Source organism: Chlorocebus sabaeus, chromosome X (assembly GCF_047675955.1).
Source record: "Chlorocebus sabaeus isolate Y175 chromosome X, mChlSab1.0.hap1, whole genome shotgun sequence".
Lineage (NCBI taxonomy): Eukaryota > Metazoa > Chordata > Mammalia > Primates > Cercopithecidae > Chlorocebus > Chlorocebus sabaeus.
This window is the reverse complement of record NC_132933.1, coordinates 105,701,402-105,722,109: the sequence shown is the minus strand read 5'-3', so window position 1 is coordinate 105,722,109 and position 20,708 is coordinate 105,701,402. Positions and strand designations below refer to the sequence as shown.

General features: G+C 38.2%; 1 protein-coding gene across 4 annotated transcripts in view; it reads left to right on the top strand.

The window, feature by feature from the left end:
- Positions 1–20,708, top strand: part of JADE3 (jade family PHD finger 3) — a 149,348-nt gene that overhangs the window by 95,286 nt on the left and 33,354 nt on the right. For all 4 annotated transcript variants that reach the window (XM_037992904.2, XM_007991497.3, XM_007991496.3 and 1 more), the window contains one exon: positions 19,233–19,423. In XM_037992904.2, the coding sequence (XP_037848832.1) occupies positions 19,233–19,423 (191 nt within the window). The remainder of the gene's footprint in view (positions 1–19,232; positions 19,424–20,708) is intronic.

Sequence of the window (20,708 nt, the reverse complement as noted above, 5' to 3'; positions counted from 1 at the left end):
CTCCTAAGTAGCTGGGACTACAGGTGCATGCCACCATGCTGGGCTAATTTTTGTTTTTGGGGTTTTTTTTGTTTTTGTTTTTTGTAGAAACAGGGGTTTCACCATGTTGCCCAGGCTGATCTTGAACTACTGGGCTCAAGCAATCTGCCCACCTCGGCCTCCCAAAGTGCTGGGATTACAAGTGTGAGCCAGTGCGCCCGGCCCATTACTTTTCTGTTTTTAATCTCATTGATTCCTGGTCTTTATTATTTTTATCCTTCTGCTTACTTCGGGTTTATTTTGCTCCTTTTTTCTCGTTTCTAGTGTTGAGAACTTAATTTATTGATTTGAAGCTTTTTCTCTTGTCTAATGTAAGCATGTAGTACTATAAATTTTCCTCTCAGCACCTGCTTTAACCGTGTCTCATAAATTTTGGTATGTTGAATTTCATTTTCGTTCTCTTAAGTGTATTTTTTTTTAACTTCTCTTGAAATTTCTTCTTTCACCCATGGATTATTTCAAAGTATGATTTTTGGTTTCCAAGTGTTTGGAGGTTTTCTTGTTATCTTTCTGTTACTGATTTCTAGTTTTCTTTTTTTTTATTTTCTTTTTTTTATACTAAATACTGTCACTTTTATTTTTTAGTAAAATTCCATCTTAGATATGTATACAGAGATTTGAAACAAGAAAGGTGTCTTTTCCATTTAAAAGAAAATCACCATTAAATATCACACCCATATGAGACAGATAATTTAAGAAGAAAACTGCTTAGCAGAAAAATAAATGTGTATGTCTACTTTTAGTGCAAAATTAAAACCACAAAGCTTAAAAAAAGAAATGTTAATGTCTGTAAATTTTCAGAATAACATCATATAAATGTGTTTATATTTTTCATTATTCAAATGTCCATCAGTGACAGACTGGATTAAGAAAATGTGGCACATATACACCATGGAATACTATGCAGCCATAAAAAAGGATGAGTTTGTGTCCTTTGTAGGGACATAGATGCAGCTGGAAACCATCATTCTCAGCAAACTATCGCAAGAACAGAAAACCAAACACCACATGTTCTCACTCATAGGTGGGAATTGATCAATGAGATCACTTGGACTCTGGAAGGGGAACATCACACACCAGGGCCTATTATGGGGAGGGATGGCATTGGGAGTTATACCTGATGTAAATGACGAGTTGATGAGTGCTGACGAGTTGATGGGTGCAGCACGCCAACATGGCACAAGTATACATATGTAACAAACCTGCACGTTGTACACATGTGCCCTAGAACTTAAAGTATTAAAAAAAAAAAAAAGTCACTTAATGTAGAATTTAAGAATACAGCCAACAGCAAAGAAAAAACTTCTTAATGTTCTTATATCTTGGACTTGGAGCATTTTATTATTTTCTTTTAAGAGATGAGATCTCACTATATTGCCCAGGCTGGTCTCGAACTTCTGGGCTCAAGCAGTCCTCCCACCTTGGCCTCCCAAAGTGCTGGGATTATGAGTGTGAGCCACTGTGTGCAGCCAGTTTCTAGTTTTGATTCCGCTGTGATCAGAAAACACACTCTAAATAATTCCAGTTATTTAAATTTGTTGAGGTTTATTTTATGGCCCAGGATATGATCTGTCATAGTACATGTTCCATGAGTGCTTAAAAATAAGTGTATGCTGCTGTTGTTGCATAGAGTATTCCATAAATGTCAATTCTTTCAACTCTGTTAGTTGGTGGTAGTGTTGAGTTCTTCTGTACTCTTGTTGATTTTCTGTTTATTGGTTCTATCAATTAATGAGAGAGGTTGAAGTCTATAGCTATAATCATGGATTTGCCCATTTCCCCTTTGAGTTTAGTTCATTTTTGCCTCACGTGTTTTGGAGCACTGGTGTTTGGTGCACACACATTTATGATTGCTATGTCTTCTTGATGGAATGACACTTTTATCATTGTATAATCCTCTTCATCTCTGGTAATTTTCTTTACTATGAAGTCTACTTTATCTGATGTTAATATAGTCACTTTTGCTTTCTTTTGAGTGATGTTTGCATCATATGTCTTTCTCCATTATTTTACTTTCAACCTACTTATATCCTTGTATTTTAAGTATGTTTTATTTAGACAGCATATATTTGGATCATATTTTTAAATCTGCTGTGTCAATCTGTCTTTTAATTGGTTTAGACCACTTATATTTGATGCAATTAGTAATATGTTAGGACTTCAGCGTGCCCTTTTATTTTGTGTGTGTGTGTGTGTGTGTGTGTGTGTTCTCTGTTTTTCATTTCTCTGCTTTATTTTTCCTACCTTCCTTGGAGGTTCCCTGAACAAACTACCAAACTCGACCCACGTGAAATAGATCATTTGAATAGCCCCAAAGTTATTAGTAACATTGAATTTGTAATTTAAAACTTCCCCTAAAAATACCTCCAGGCCCAGATGGTTTCACTGGATAATTCTACGAAACATTGAAAGAAATAAAAAGTGATAACAGTAGAAGAGAAATTTCAATCAAAGATGAATGGAGTTATAAAAGAAATAGCTAACCATGGGAATATGGGGATATGCTGCTGTTGTAGAAGCTCTAGGTTTACAGCCAAAAAGAATTTAGTGAAGGCAAACTTATCAACATAAATGAAGAAAATGGTATGGTGAAAAGAGTGAAGATGTCCCAGAGGAAGTGATACTAGTGAAAAAGTGCACATTAAAGGAATTCTTGGAAGTATTTTACAACATTGAAAGCACAAAAAACAAAATGTTGGAAACTTAATCCACACTTAGAAGGGAGTATGACAATTTGCCAAGGGATAGAAAAGGTGCTTACTCCGTGTTGTAAGTTATACAGTGAAAGGGAGTTAAGCACTGTACTCTTAATAAGTTTTTACAAATAAATAAAAGTGTAATTCTCAATGTTTCTAGTGTTTCAAATTATAGTATACTAAATACATATTGGTTTTATTATTTTTTATTTCCCTATATGTTTATAGTCAATGGGAATATAGCTTTTTAATGTTTTGACAAAATTTTTAAAGGTTATTAAACAATGATAGTTTTCCCCATTGTTTATTAAGATTGCTTTTCACAGTTTCAGCTTGCACAGTCATTTTTACGGTATCATATCACCATGCAAAGCAAGGACTATCTGTAATCTTTAGTGACAGAAAGCAGATCATTGGTTTTCTGGGAGGAGACAGGGAAGCAGGAGGATACAAGGAAACTTTCGGGAGTGACGGACACATTATCTTGGTGGTGATGCTAGTTGCACAAATGTATGTAGATGTGTGTGTCAAAACTTTATACATTTAAAATATATATAGTTTATTGTATGTCAGTTATACCCCAATCATGTATATGATGAATATAATACTTTTATATTCATAGATACATTATAAATATTTATATGAACAATCATCACAAGTAAAGGTGTGTATATGTATAGATGGGTAAGAAAATGTGATAGTGGGGTCGAGTATGGTGGCTCACACCTATAATCCCAGCACTTTGGGAAGCCAAGGCGAGAAGATTACTTGAGCCCAGGAGTTCAAGACCAGCTTGGGCAACACAGTGAGACCTCGTCTCTACAAAAAGTAAAAAAATTAGCTGGGCATGGTGGCATGCGCCTGTAGTCGAGCTGCTCAGGAGGCTGAGTTGGAAGGATCGCTTGAGCCTGGGAGGTTGAGGCTGCAGTGAGCCGTGATCATACCACTACACTCCAGCCTGGGTAACAGAGCAAAACCCTGTCTCAAAAAGAAATGTGATAGTGGCTACACGAAGACACAATCATGGGTGGTTAGAAAAGGAGAAAGACAAGATGTGACTGTAAACTACCTAAGGGCAGAACCCCTACTGTTCAGATAAAAAGGTTTTCAATAAATATGTATTGTTGTAAGGAGAACATGAAAAGGAAACCGAGAGGAAAATGATGAATGTTAATTAAGAAAATTTGAGAAGAACCAAAATATAAGTAAGAAAAAGATGAGAACAGGAGGGAACTAAGCCTTCCATTTTCACCATTTGCATTCCTTTTTTTTTTTTTTTTTTTTTTTTTTCGTTTTTGAGACAGGATCTCACTGTGTTGCCCAGGCTGGAGCAAGGTGGCACAATCACAGCTCACTGCAGCCTCGACCTCCCAGGTTCAAGAGATCCTCTCACCTCAGCCTTCCAAGTAGCTAGGACTACAGGCACACACCACCGTGCCTAATTTTTGTATCTTTTGTAGAGATGGGATCTCCCTATGTTGCCCAGGCTGGTCTCAAACTCCCAGGCTCAAGCAATTCTCCCACCTCGGCCTCCCCAAGTGCAGAGATTACAGGTGTGAGCCACTATGCCTGGCCCACTTGCCTTTCTTACACTAAAATAAAAAGTTTTTTTGACTGCGCATCTCAAAAAAAAAAAGATTTTTTCACTTTCTCAAGTGCTTGATTGAAAGAGTTTAATGTAAGTAGACACAACATTGCAACTAATAAGTGATGTTTTAAATCAAAATAGGAGAATGGGAGGTAGGAAAATTTTACTAAGTTCCTCAGTCAGATCAAGTTGTAAGTTTGTCACATGACCTCTGTGGTTTTCATAAATGTGCAGCTTGCTTTTCTTAGATTTTTTTAAATGAGATAATTCACCTATTATAATTTTTTACTTTTATTTATTTATTTATTTTGAAACAGAGTTTCGCTCTTGTTGCCCAGACCGGAGTGCAATGGCGCGATCTAGGCTCACCACAACCTCTGTCTCCCCGGTTCAACCGATTCTCCTGCCTCAGCCTCCCGAGTAGTTGGGATTACAGGCATGTGCCACCACACCCGGCTAATTTTGTATTTTTAGTAGAAACGGGGTTTCTCCACGTTGGTCAGGCTGGTCTCGAACTCCCAATCTCAGGTGATCCGCCTGCCTTGGCTGGGATTACAGGCATGAGCCACTGCGCCCAGCCATGTACATTTTTAAATCAAGATAGAATTCACATACCATAAAATTCACCCTTTTTCATTGTATGATGGTTTTTAGTATATTCACGGGGTTATACAACCATCATCCCTGTGTAATTCCAAAACGTTTTTATCACCCTGGAAAGAAATCCCACATCTGTTAGCAGTTACTAGTCATTCTTCCCTTCCCCCAGCCCCTGGCAATCACTGTATTAGTCTACTAGGGCTGCCATAACAAAATACCACAGACTGGGTGGCTTAAAGAACAAAAATTTATTTTTTCATAGTTCTAGAGTCTAGAAGTCCAAGATCAAAGTGTCATCAGGATTGATGTCTGGTGAGGCCTCTCTTCCTAGTGTGTAAACAGCCACCTTCTCACTGTGTCCTCACATGGCCTTTCCTCTTCTGTATGTGCACACAGTTTGTGGGGGTGGAACTCCGGGGTGTCTCCTTATAAGGACACCAGCCCTATCAGACTAAGGCCCCATCTCTGACCTCTCATAACCTTTATTACCTACTTATAGGCCCTGTCTCCAAGTAAAGTCATCATAGGTTAGGTCTTTAACATATGAATTTGAGAAGGGCCTGTTGAGTTCCTGACAACCACTAGTCTGCTTTCTGTTCTTGTAGATCTGCCCGTTCTGGACATTTCATATAAGTGGAATCATACAATGTATGGCATTTTGAGTCTGACTTTTTTCATTTAGCATAATGTTTTGAAAATTCATCTGTGTTACATGTATCAATATTCATTACTTTTATGACCAAATAATATTATGTTATATGGATATACCACATTTTGTTAATCCGTTCAGCAGTTGATGGATATTTGGGTTGTTTCCACATATGGGCTGTTACAAATAATGGTGCTACAAGCATCCTCATACAGTTTTTTTTTTTTTTTTAATCAGGTCTTCTAGAAGAAAATTCATACAGGTTTTTGAATGCACATATGTTTTCTTTTCTCTTGGGTACATACCTAGGAGTAGAATTATTGAGTCGTATGGTAACTCCATCTTTAACATTTTGAGGAATTGTCAAACTATTTTTATAACATCTGCAACATTTTACATTCCTGTCAGTAATGTGTGAAGGTTACATTTTCTCCACATCCTCACTGATACTTGTTATTGTCTGTCTCTTTGTTATAGCCTTTCTAGTGGTTATGAAGTGTATTTCACTGTGATTATGATTTGCACTTGTCTAATGGCTAATGATGTTGAACAACTTTTCTTGATGTCCCTCTTAGCCATTTATATATCTTTTCAAGAGACCTTTTCTACTTTATCACAAAAAGCCTTTATGAGGTCAGAAAACACAAGATTTATCTTTGTCTTCTATGAAATGCTGCTGTTCACACAGCCAGAATGAGTCATCTCAGTTCACTTCTTGTAAGTCCCATCACATTCATTTGAGTATGTATGTCCTTGGCTGCTGAAAATCTGACCCTTTAATGAATAGGGCAACAAAGTTCCCTGTTCTAGAATGTCCCATTTTTTAATACTGCATCCATGCATACCTCCTATGTTGTCTTTGGAGAAATTATTCATATGCTTAACTCAATTTTTTTTAATGGGCAGTCTTTTAATTGTTGAGTCATAAGAGTTCTTTACATATTCTGGATACAAGTCTCTTATCAAAAATATGATTTGCAAATATTTTCTCCCATTCTATTGATTCCCTTTTTACTTTCCTTATGGTGTCCTTTGAGGAACAACAGTTTTTAATTTTGGGCCAGATGCAGTGGCTCACACCTGTAATCCCAACACTTTGGGAGGCTGAGGTGAGAGGATGGCTTGAAACCAGGATCTCAAGGCCATCATAGGCAACATAGCAAGTCCTCATCTCTACAAAAAATAAAACAATTAGCCAGCCATGGTGGCGCATACCTATAGTCCCAGCTGTTCAAGAGACTTAGGTGAAAAGATTGCTTGAGCCCAGGAGTTTAAGGCTGCAGTGACCTATGAACACACCACTGCACTCCAGCCTGGGTGACAGAGTGAGACCCTGCCTCAAAAAAAAGTTTTTAACTTTGATGAAGTCCAGTTTATCTATTTTTTTTGGTTGCTTGTCCTTTTGATGTTATATCCAAGAAATATCAAATATTGCCTAAACCAAGGTCAAGAAGTTTTACACCTATATTTTCTTCTAAGAATTTTATAGTTTGGCTATTACAGTTAGTTCTTTGATCCATTTGAGTTCATTTTTGTATCTGGCTTGAGGTATTAGGGATCCAAGTTCATTTTTTTCTTTAGGTGTGGATATCTAGTTGTCACAACACCATTTGTTGGGCAGCTTCCTTTTTGAAAATGATGAACACTGTACCCCAAACCCACCTACCTTGGTTCCATGTATTCTTTATAAGTCAGGCTGCTATGAAAGAAAGCATAGTTATTGAATTAGCAAGGAGTCCTAGTTTTATATTTTGAAATCTTAGTTCTTTTTTCAGAGACAGGGTCTCGTTCTCTGTTGCCCAGCCTGGAATGCAGTGGCACAATCATAGCTCACTGTAATCTTGAACTCCTGGGCTCAAGCAATCCTCCTGCCTTAGCCTCCCCAATTAGCTGGGTCTACAGGCACATGCCACTATACCCAGTTATTTTTTATTATTTTTTTAGAGATGGGATCTTGCTATGTTGTCCAGGCTGGTCTCAAACTCCTGGCCTCAAGCAATCATCCCATCTTGGCCTCCTAAAGTGCTGAGGTTACAAACATGAGCCACCGCACCCAGCCAGTTTTATTTTTTGTTAATCTCCTGTTTCACAAATCTACCAAAGTGACTTAAAATTTTTTTTTCTAGTTTGAGATGCTAATTTCTGTGCTTTGTGCTTCACTCTGTCCAAATACAAGGTAACTTTTTAAAAGTTCATGGAATAATGGAATTAAGAGATGAAAATTAAAAATATAAACTTAATTTCTCAACATAACCACCATCAAGGTCAAGACACTTTTGTAAGCAATGATACCAGCCATTTAGTTTATCCCTAGAGAACTGAGCGTCCTGGGAATTTAGCCATGTCAGTGCAGTCTCTTTTGCATTATTAACTGAAGGAAAATGGGTACCCCTTAAAGATTTTTTAAGATTAGAACACAAAAAGAAGTCAGAAGGAGCCAAAACAGGACTGTGAGGTGGATGCTTAATGATTTCCCATTGAAACTCTCACAAAATTACTCTTGTCTGATGAGAAGAATGAACTGGAGCATTGTGATAGCAAAGGACATTCTGGTAAAGATTTATTGAACAGTTTTCTGTAAGGCTTTGGGTAACTCTTTCAAAACACTCATAATAAGCAGATGTTATCATTCTTTGGCCCTCCAAAAAGTCAACAAGCAAAGTGCCTTGAACATCCCCAAAAACTGTTGCTATGACCTTTACTCTTGACTGATCCACTTTTGCTTTGACTGGACCACTGCCGCCTCTTGGTAGCCATTGTTTTGAATGTGCTTTGTCTTCAGGATTGTACTAGTAAAGCCATGTTTCATCTCCTGTTATAGTTCTTCAAAGAAATGCTTCAGGATCTTGATCCCACTTGTTTAAAATTTCCATTGAAAGCTCTGCACTTGTCTGTAGCTGATCTGGCTGTAACCAGTTTCAGCATCCATTGAGTGGAAGGTTTGCTTAACTTGAATTTTTCAGTCAGAATTGTGACTGAAGAATTGTGACTGTAAGCTAAACCAGTTGAGATGTCTGTGGTGTTAGCTGTTGTTTGTGCTATTAATCATCAGTCCTCTTTAATTAGGGCATGAACAAAATGAATTTTTTCCTTGCAAATTGATGCAATGTGAAAATGATGTGAATGTGGGCTTTATCTTCAACTTTGTCTCTTCCCTTCTTAAAACAAGCCAGTCATTTGTAAACTGCTGATTTCTTTGGGGCATTGTCCCCATGAACTTTTTGTAAAACAGCGATTTCTCCTTTCTTCTACCCAGATTTCACCATAAATTTGATGTTTGTTCTTGTTTCAATTTTAGCCAAATTTATATTGCTCTAATAGGGGCCCTTTTCAAACGGATGTCTTACCCTTCTTAGTGCCTGTAAAAGTTAGTATGAATTTATTTTTGTGTAAATTTTTGAAATCTACATATAGTTTTTTATTTTCCATGAACGTTTTGAAGACGTCTTATATGTTACTGTTTTCCCCACCCTACATAACAAAACAGCATTATGTTAATTTTTATTGGTTAATTTTATAACTTTTGTGTTAGTTTTCCTTTTGTGTATGTTTTGGTTGTTGTTGTTTTTATAGTTTACAAAACTCCTGAAAGTTAAGGAAGTGCCTCATAACAATATGGTTATTTACACTAATTGAGAGGGTGTTTAAACAGTTTTTGAAATTAAAAAATAACTTTATTCTCAAAAACCATAAATAATAATGTTCTCTTCCAATGTAATTGCTAAGTTTAAATGAATATAAGTGTTCTATAACAAACCCTTGCAATAATTATTTTTAGATTTAAAACTCTTCTCTTCAGTGATTATGTATTACTGTGTTAGTAATTGTTGAATTGTAAAAATTATTTCCACCTTCCAGATTTTAAAAATTGTAAGTCAGAGTGCATTGAAAGCATGATGACATTCCTTAATTCTGCGCTAAAGGTTTTTAATAAAGTATGTTATAGCAATTCACAATAACATATGGAAAGTATCAGAATGTAAAAACAAAAAATTTTGAATGTATTACTTTGGGCTTGCTACTTCATATTAGTTTTGGTAAAATTAAAACCCAATTGGTTAGTGACTTTAGTTTCTGCCGATGGAAATCTCACTTGTAGGGAGAAAATATTACAAAATGTAAATCTGTTAGAGAAATTTAAGAATGAATCTGGCTGGGTATGGTGGTTCATGCCTATAATCCCAGCACTTTGGGAGGCCAAGGTGGGTGGATCGCTTGAGATCAGGAGTTCGAGACCAGCCTAGCTAACATGGTGAAACCCCATCTCTACCAAAAATACAAAAAAATTAGCTGGGCGTGGTGGCTCATGCCTGTAATCCCAGCTACTCAGGAGGCTGAGGCATGAGAATCGCTTGAACCCGGGAGACAGAGGTTGCAGTGAGCCAAGATCATGCCACTGCACTCTACCCTGGGTGACAGAGCAAGACTCTCTAAAAAAAAAAATAATAATAAAAAAATAAAAAAAAAGGGAATTAATCTAATGTAATACAATGGTAAATTAAGTTAAAATGTACTTGAAAATATTGGGAAATAATTCTTATGTATTGGAATATGCCAGTTGTTATAGCAAACATCCTCAAAAGTCTCAGCATCTTTTTTTTTTTTTTTTTTGAGACAGGATCTCTGTCACTCGGGCTGGAGTGCAGTGGCATGATCATAGCTCACTGCAGCCTCTACCTCCCGGGCTCAAGAGATCCTCCTATCTCAACCTCCCGAGTAGCTGGGACTACAGGTGTGAGCCACTGCACCCAACCAGTCTCAGCATCTTAACACAATGAAGTCTATATTTCGCACATGTCTCCATCCAATGTGGGTTTGAATGCGGATCCCCTCTGCCCCACACAGTTATTTAGGGACACAAGCTCTTTTTATGAATGGTGCCTTTATTTACTACCCATTCTCTTTTCTACTCTTTTCTACTCTCTAACTTCTGAATCCAGTCAGCAAGAAAAGTGTGTGGAGGGTTATACAGTTTGAATTTTTTTCTGGGGGGAAGTGGGGGTAGGCTTTGAAGTGACTTACCCACCTACATATCATTAGCCAGAACTCACTCCTATGGCCCACCTAATAGCAAAGGGGGCTGGAGAACGCAGTCTTGCTATGTGCGCAGGTGGAAATGGAAATAGGGTTTGGTGAACACCTAGCACTTCTCTGCAGTTCTTTGATAGTGGCATTACAAAGTCAAAGCTATGAGAGCACAGGAACCTTACTGGTTTTATTCACCACTGTAACCCTGTAGTTGATGCTATGATCTACACTATACAGATTTCCATATAGTCTTAGGATCTTTCCACCTAGTGTCTCAGCAGGATAGTCTGACTTCTTACAGGCAGTTCAGGACTCCAAGAGTGAATGTTTTAAGAGGTAAGAAGTGGAAGGTGCTCATTTCAAAGCCTAGGCTCAGAAACTGACACAGTATTAATTCCACTCTATTTTATTAGGACAGTTGCAGAGGGCTCCCAAATTGAAGGAGAGGAAAATAGACCCCATTTCTCAATAAAAGACATATCAAAGGATTTGTGGCCGTCTTTGATCTACCACAGTTGTAGTATTTTTAATGTTTGTCTTTTTTTTTTTTTTTTTTTTTTTTTTTTTTTTTTTTTTAAGAGACAGGTCTTGCTATGTTGCTCAGGCTAGATTCAAACTCCTGGGCTCAAGCTATCCTCCCGCCTCAGCCTCATGATGAGCTGGAACTACAGGCACAAGCTACCATGCCTGTCTTGAGTTACTTGTTTTGTTGCCTATAGACAGGTTAGTCAGCTAGAGAAACTTTACTAATAAGACCAAAGTACACTCTTGCTCTTTATTTATTAACTAATTTATAAGATTATCAAAATACTTTAGCATTTTATTTCCTAATGGACTTAGAGCAGTAATTTTGGATATATATATATATAAATTAATTGACTTGATCTTTGGGTGCTAGAATTACTCTACTCGTGCTATAGTAACTGAAAATGGATGAGGGAGATATAAGAGTAGATAGAGCACATCCTTTCAGAATCTTTTTTCTGGCTTTCAGATGAGATTTTCCAATCTGTTTCACTGTCCTTTCTGCAGTTTTCCTGTTAGTTCAGTATAGTGTATATATGTGGTGATTGAGGGGAGGGGTACAGAGATTACAGAGCCATCTTACACTGTAAATTATAGCTGCTTAGGTAAGCATTGACTACCAAAAGAAATTTTTCGAAAGTGAGTTCAACAAATAAAGATGGTATTAACCCTATTACATGTGTCTAGGTAGACTGAAGGCTTTTGAGTCATTAACAGCGAGCTTCAGATATTTCTTTTTGGGTATTCATTTATATATTTTAATCAGTTTCTATTGCAGTAAGATTCCAATGGAAGGAAAACAATGTTTCATTTTTTGTTGAAAGCAAACAAACATTATAAGTTGTATAATACACAGTGATTAATGAAGTTTTACTGTGTGTGTGTGCATGTGGGTATGTTTTTAAAATTACAGATTATTATACCAATAAAAATCAGAATACAAAAAAATTAACTGTGTAGTATATGCTTATACACACGCATATGTGTATATATAAATAAATGGGATTATTCTATAACTTGCTTTTTTCACTTAACAATATATACTTCTGCATCGTTAATAAAACTGAAAGAGGAAGTGATTGGATACAGATAGGTCCCTATTTCCCCTTGCAATGTAAACTCTGGACTTACTGGACTATGGAGATCAGTACTTTCTTTACTAAACTCTAGACTCAAATATATAACTGCCAACTGAACAGTTCCACTTGGATGTCCAGTAGACATCTCAGACTAAAAATGTCCCAAACTGAACTACTGATCTTCCCAAACCAGTTCTATTTGTAGTTTTCTAGGTTTAGCTGATAGAAAAATCTATCCTTCTAGCTGTAACTCTGTCTTTTCAGTTTAAGCCAAAATTCTTAGTCATCTTTGATTCTTCATTGTCTTATATCCCATAGTCAATATAACAGGATATCCTGTTAACTCCATTTTCAAAATATACCCATATTTCATACAGTAAGTCAAAAGAACAACCCCTAATGATAAATGGGAACACACGCCTGCCTCCCACTCCACTGCTGTATTTGGTCATCTAGGCCTCTCCCATCTCCCTGTACTCTCCTCACCCCATCTCCTTCTTCCCACACCTCCTTTTTCATCCCATTTCAGGCAGCAGCATTCTATCACTTTTACTTTCAATTATGAGAATTCAGTAAGGAGCACAATGTACAGAGCACTTTCACACACGTTTATCTTATTTAAAATTTAAAACAGTCCTTTTGCAGTTGTGCCAGTTACTGTTGCTAATGATAATTTGCCCCCAAACTTAGCAGCTTAGAGCAACTATGTTATACTCATAGATTCTGTGGGTCAGGAAATCAGATAGGGCACAGTGGGGATGGCTTCTCTCTGCTCCATGATGTGTCTAGGGCCTCATCAAAGAAGACAAAGTTTGAGAGTGACCCAATAGCTGGGCACTGGAATCAACTGAAGCCTTATTCACTGCATATCTGTGTAACAGCCCATCCCTGGGCTTGGATAACATGGACTACACATGGCCTTCCCATTAGTTTGGCTTCCTCATAGCCTAACAACCTCAGCATAGTCAGATTTCTTACAGGCCTCAGGCACAGAGCTCCAAGTGCATGCATTCCTGCAAACCAGGAGGGAGCTACATTCCATTTTATGACCCAGCCTTGCAGTTCTCATGGCATCACTTCTATTGATCAAAAACCATCACAAGCCCTCCCCTATTTAAGGGGAAGGAAGATAGACTTCACTACTTGATGAAGATGACAAAGTCACATTGTAGAAGAATGTGGGATTTGGAAAATACCATCTGTCGCAGGGGTTATCATTGTCCTTTGTTTTATAGATTGAGTCATGGAGGCTTGGAGAGAAGTGGTTATCCCAGAGTGGTGATATGAACAAGGGTCATCTTGGGAAACTATTCCTAGAGTTGTTATTATAGTAACTACTATCTAGTTAGTTTTATTTGTGTGTTTAGAGATAAGGTTGCACTCTGTCACCCAGGCTGGAGTGCAGTCGTGTAATCGTAGCTCACTACAGCCTCAAATTCCTGGGCTCAAGTGATCTTCCTGCCTCAGCCTCCTGAGTAGCTGGGACTACAGGAGCATACCACCACACCCAACTCTTACCCAGTTCATTTTTAAGGCATTTATTTCAAACCTTTACAAAACCTACGAGGTTTTGGTTTTATGCAGCTTCTGCAGTGTTCACAAATGATTCTAATCCACTTATTAGGAAATGTAGCATAGTCTGTACCTGCCAAATATTTAGATCAACTGAAGAGACACTAAGAGGTCTCTGTGTATAAGACACTGGAGGAGGCCATAGATCAGGTTAGAGTGACTGCAGTTACCTTTTTATTGCCTCCTCAGTTGGCACAGCAGTATCCACAGGGGCCAGAGGTAGTAGTGATCCAGCCACTAGCCTTCCCTGGAGAGCAGGTGTGATTGTGGGTCCTTTCACCAAAGGCTAGTCCTCTGGAAAGTTATTACAACATTCATTTACACGCAAGCATCCAAATTGAAAGTTGAGGTTACCTCATCCTAACAAAATTGCTCATGCCTCTAGGCTTGTGAGCTTTTGCTGATTTGGTCAATGGTCTAGTGACCATTTAAAGAGTGTGTCAGGCCAGGCGCGGTGGCTCACGCCTGTAATCCCACCACTTTGGGAGTCCAAGGTGGGTGGATCACCTGAGGTCAGGAGTTTGAGACCAGCCTGGCCAACATGGTGAAACCCCGTCTCTACTAAAAATACAAAAATTAGCCTGGCGTGGTGGCATGTGCCTGTAATTCCAGCTACTTGGGAGGCTGAGGCAGGAGAATCACTTCAACCTGGAAGGCAGATGTTGCAGTAAGCTGAGATTATGCCACTGCACTCTAGCCTGGGAAACAGAGTGAGACTTGGTTTCAAAAAAAAAAAAAGTGTCTCTCTCCATAGTACATAGCCAAGAAAGAAAATCACCCATCCAGGGGGGATAATCCTGGGATTTCCTCCAGCTTTAGCCATGTTATATATACTCAAAGATATTGAAGCTGCATTTCAAAAATCCCAAACATATTTTTTCACTGATTCTCACAGCCCTTCCCCCTCTATCATTATAAATACAGTAATTTCTCCTTGTGAGTTTATATTAACTTCATCTTTTACCCACATATTTTCTCGTAGTTGGTGTTACTGTTTTTTGTTTGTTTGTTTGTTTGTTTGTTTGTTTGTTTGTTTGTTTTTGAGACGGAGTCTCGCTCTGTCGCCCAGGCTGGAGTGCAGTGGCCCAGGCTGGAGTGCAGTGGCCGGATCTCAGCTCACCGCAAGCTCCGCCTCCCGGGTTCACGCCATTCTCCTGCCTCAGCCTCCCGAGTAGCTGGGACCACAGGTGCCGCTACCTCGCCCGGCTAGTTTTCTGTATTTTTTACTAGAGACGGGGTTTCACCGCGTTAGCCAGGATGGTCTCGATCTCCTGACCTCGTGATCTGCCCGTCTCGGCCTCCCAAAGTGCTGGGATTACAGGCTTGAGCCACCGCGCCCGGCCTGGTGTTACTGTTTTAGTATATAATTTATTGTCATGGACTCGGTCCTTAGATGCAGACCTTTAGTTCAAGATACACAAGGAAAGATGAGTGAGATGACATTGCTGTCATTATCATTATTGTAAATTTTGCATTGAAGTCTAATGTCCACACAGAAAAGTACACAAAGCTGTACAGCTCAATGAATTTTCACAAATTAAATGCACTCATTTATCTGCCACTCAGATCAGGAAATAAAACATGGCTGGGCACGGTGGCTCATGCCTGTAATACCAGCACTTTGCAAGGCCGAGATGGGAGTATCACTTGAGCCCAGGAATTCAAGACTAGCCTGGGCAACACAGACCCCATCTCTACAAAAGATTTTAAAACTAGCCATCGTGGTGGTGTGCACCTGTAGTTTCAGTTACTCAGGAGGCTGAGGTGGCAGGATCACTTGAGCCCAGGAGGTTGAGGCTGCAGTGAGCTGTGGTCATGCCACTGAGAACTGCCTAAAAAAAAAAAAGAAAATATTACCAACACTTCAGAACCCCTCCTTCTTTTCCCTGCCATTAACTGACCTTCCTCACCTTAGGTAACAGTTTTGACAGTTTTTGAGCTTCCTATGAATAGACTCCTACATTATACAGTCATTTGAGACTGGATTGTTTTGCTCATCAGTACGATTTTGCCATCCATCCATGCTGTTGGATGTAGTAATTCATTAATTTTCACGTCTGTGTCATGCATTGTGTGAATATGCCATATTTTTTATTCTTCTCTTGATACATATTTGAGTTGTTTCCAGTTTTTACATACCATAAAAATGCTGATATGAGCCTTTTTATTCATCATTTGGTATGCATCTGTGTACACTTTTGCTAAGTATATACCTAGTGTGGGTTTGCCAGACCATGGGTATGTGTATGTTCAGCTATAATATCTGCTGCCAAAGTGATTGTTCGAATTCACACTCCCACCAGCAGCATAAGAGATAATCTGTTTCCTCCATTTCCTTACCAACATTTAGTATTTTCAATTTTTGGACTGTCTTTTTAAGTTTAATTATTCTGGTAGATAATAGTGATTGTAATTTCAGTTTGCATTTCCGTGATAACTAATGAGGTTGAGAACCTTTTTGAAGTTTATTTGCCATCTGGATAGCCTTATTTGTGAAGTATCTATTTAAGTTTTTTGCCCAGCTTTTAATTGGGTTGTCTTTTTCTAATTAATTTGTAAGAGTTTATTATATATTGTAGATATAAGTCCTTTGTTGTCTATATTCAATTGCAAATATCTTCTCCTGTCCCGTGGATTGCCTTTTTATTCTCTTAATTGTCTCTTTTGATAACCAGAAGTTCTAGTTTCATTTTTCAGTCTCTTCCTTTATGGTTAATGGCTTTTGTGTCTTACTTAAAATATCTTTGCCTGCCCCAAGGTCATAAATATATTCTCCTCTGTTTTCTTCCAGAAGTTTAATGAGCATATTGTTATAGAAAAACATTTATAGCCTACCTTGTTCCTTGTAGAATTTGAGGCAATTGAGACGAATAGTTAGCAAAATGGTCTTCCTTTTGGAAAAAGGTAACTCTTGACAAAAAATTGGATATTCTCCCTTCTAGGCCATGCACTAAAGAAACATGACATATTTAATCTCATAGTCTCCGAAGAATTCATATGTCTGTCCTACCCTTTTTAGTTGGATATGTTTCAGTTGGAAGCAGGCCTCTAACAGCAATTCCCAAAATTTTAGTTTCAATTAATATTTGAGGTTTCTGCATTTTTCCTCAAATATTTGTTCCCTTTGGCTTTCAAAACTCCATATGGTAGAAAAATTAAAATGTGCAAATGTGTGTAGTTGTTATTAGCTTTATTCAGGTTCATTATTTGGAATCAGAGGCTTTGGAAGAATACTTAGGAGACAATATTCTCTACATTTATAGGGTGGACTATGCCTGTGTATATTTTTTGTGTATTCATTGGAATATGTTTATGTTTATAAATCCTTCCATATATGTGATGTTGACTCTAGAGTAAAGAAAACTGGCTCCAGAAGCCTTCTGGAGAAATGATTTTCATTATTTTATGACATACATGTGTTTGTTTATTTTTTTAGATGGCCCACCTTGTTCTTTAAAATTGCCACAGAATAGTAATCCAGATTTTTCTCTTGGTTAAATTTTCTGAGGCCTCATACAGTATTTAAACTACCAATAATAACTTGGTGTGAAAAAAATTTATTTTTTCTCTGGTTTCCTTGCCTTGAGCTCTTGGATGTCAGGAAGGGTGAGGGGAAATATCAGTCTGCTTGAGCTTAGATTTATAGTTACTATTGTGTATGGATGGGAAATGGATTGAGTGTGCATAGCTCCATGGCCTCTTGGCTTTTAACTCATTTGCATAAATAGTGAAAATAATAAGGAATATAAAAACAATAACAATGATGTTATTGAGCGTCTATTTTTACTATACACTAAGCCAAACACTTTATCTGTTTTTTTCTATATAATTGTTATAATAGTCCTACAAGTTTGACATTTTTTTCCCTTCAACTTTTAAGTTCAGGGGTACATGTGCAGGATGTATAGGTTTGTTACATAAGTAAACGTGTGCCATGGTGGTTTGCTGCACAGATCATCTCATCACCAAGCTATTACGCCTAGCATGCATTAGCTATTCTTCCTGATGCTTTCCCTCCCCTCAGTGACAGGCTACAGTGTGTGTTGTTCCCCCTACCATGTGTTCATGTGTTTTCATCATTCAGCTCCCACTTATAAGTGAGGACATACAGGTTTTGGTTTTCTGTTCCTGTGTTAGTTTGCTGAGGATAATGGCTTCTGACTCCATCCATGTCCCTGCAAAGGACATGATCTCATTTTTTTTTATGGCTGCCTGGTATTCCGTGGTGAATATGTATCACATTTTCTTTATCCAGTCTATCATTGATGGACATTTAGCTTGATTCCATGTCTTTGCTAGATATTATTTTTTATCATATTTAATGATTGTTATCCTTACTTTTTAGCTAAGAAAACTGAACCTTATATAAAGTAAGTGGCCAGGCATGGTGGCTCATGCCTGTAATCCCAGCGCTTTGGGAGGCCAAGGTGGGCGGATCACGAGGTCAGGAGTTCGAGACCAGCCTGGCCAACATGGTGAAACCCCTTCTCTACTAAAAATACAAAAAATTAGCTGGGCATGGTGGCAGGTGCTTGTAATCCCAGCTACTTGGGAGGCTGAGGCAGAAGAATCACTTGAACCTGGGAGGCAGAGGTTGCAGTGAGCCAAGACCATGCCACTGCACTCCACCCTAGGCAACAGAGCAAGACTCCATCTCAAAATAAATGAATAAACAAACAAAGAAATAAAAGCCTGAGATCACCGTGTGAGTGGCAGAAAAAAACAAGCCTCTGTGAAACTAAAGCTTGTTTTCTTTACCACCATCCAGTATTGTCTCCATGACAGAAAATTATTAATTTGGCTGAAATATATCTTTGGTATGGGATCTGACTGTGCCTTTGTGCAGATACCACCCCCTCCCAGGTTTCCTCTTCTAAATAAACTTGGTGGCCATTGTACCAAGAACACACTAACATGACAACATTTTATTAGAATGAATGGACTGGTCGTGGTGGCTCATGCCAGTAATCCCAACACTTTAGGAGGCCAAGTTCGAAGGATTGCTTAAGGCCAGGAATTCAAGACCAGCCTGGACAACATAGTGAGACCCCGTCTCTTACCCCCCAAAAATCTTTTTAAACGTTTGCCAGGCATGGTGGCATGTGCCTGTAGTCTCAGCTACTTGAGAAGCTGAGGCAGGAAGATCACTGGATCTTCAAGGCTGTGGTAAGCTATGACCTTGCCCACTGCATTCCAGCCTGGGTGGTTGAGCAAGAGCTTGTCTCTAAAAATTTTTTTAAAAATTAGAATGGTGGGAACCAAGATCCATGAGGGTGAATAAAGAATATTGTTAGCAGTCAGTGAGTTAACAGCGTATGACAAAACTAAATTTGTAAAACCATTTGCTTTCTAGAAGGGAATCTGCCATACCTCCCAGAGGGCATTTAGCCATCCGTTCAGTGCCTGGAATCTGTCATTTGTTGATTGTTATCATTGTCTTTCTCTTGCTTTTCTAGGATTATAGCTGAGAAGGTAAAGGACGTTCTGTTTATCCGACCCCGGAAGTATATTCACTGCTCCAGTCCAGACACCACAGAGCCTGGCTACATCAACATCATGGAGTTGGCAGCATCTGTTTGCCGCTATGACCTAGATGACATGGACATCTTCTGGCTTCAGGAACTCAATGAAGACCTTGCAGAAATGGGTAAGTTCTTTTCTCGCAAGTAAGTTGTGACTTAACTCATATTTTGTTGTTTTTTTTTTTTAAGTTATCAGAACCCTTTAGCTTTTTATTTTGTTGCCTCCTTTCTTTTCTGGCCTTTTCATTTATTTTTCTTGTTGATTTTATCTTATTTCAGTTAGATATTTCTTCAAATGCATACATAGAAATAGAGCAATAACATTTAAATATGACCTTTTCTTTCCTTATTCATGGTTAATGGCACAGATCAAGGATAGCATGTAGGTTTCATGAAGTTGTTTCCCAATTCAGGAAGTTTGAGAGTGGCCATAGCTGATTGGCCATTGCTGATTGGACTTCTGGTTGAGAATTCTGGGGCAGGTTCCTGGCCTGAAAAGCAGTGTGATCAGTGAGCAGGGCCAGAAGTAGAGGCCCCTCTGGCAGGGGGTTGGAGAGAATCTCCAATTTCAGCGTTGAGCAGCACCACTGCAACTGACAGATTGCTATGACAGTACCCCTTAATGCAGGATTGCTGTCTGTAAGAAAAGTTGCAGGCCTAGGGCAAAACATTCACAAAGCAGTTCTTAGCTACTTCCACAGAGTTCTAGAGTTGTCATACAATTTTCAAAAAATAAAATGAAACAAAAGCAAATAAATGTATGTTTACATATGAAAGTAAACATAATTAATGCTTTTAAAGGAAATGTGTGCCATACAATACCATACCAACAATACTGAGAAATGCTAGGCTGAAAGATAACTCATTTTATACTTACACACAGTTCTTGTTCATCTGTTTTTAAGTCTCCATATAAGATATGGTGAAAGATACATTTGATCTCATTTTGTTTGAATCACATTTTATTTCATTTTTGTTTGAATCACATTTGTTCATTGTTAGTATAAGGATCAGTGGTTTTTCTTTTCTTCCTGCCCTCCCTTTTTCCTTTCTTTCTTTTGAGGCTAGTATCTGAATGCACGTGAATAAAAAACTAAAATTATATTAAATCAGTTTGGCATGGGGAATGATAGTTACTCTGCCGGTAACCAGTCCTTATTCCTTGATTTTTTAAAGCTTTTTGTTTTGTCTTTTCTTGCTCTGCCCCCTAAGAGGAGACGGGAGTGGTAAATTTAGGGTGGCAACCACAAAGAGAAGGGAATAAAAGACTGACAGAGAAGTAAAATCAGAATATGAGGACATAATCAAATGGATCCATGGCTCAATGTGCGCTTGTGTTCATAATGCATATAATATCCATAGATATCACAATCATTACAAGGCTGCCTTTGGCATGAAACTACCTTATTA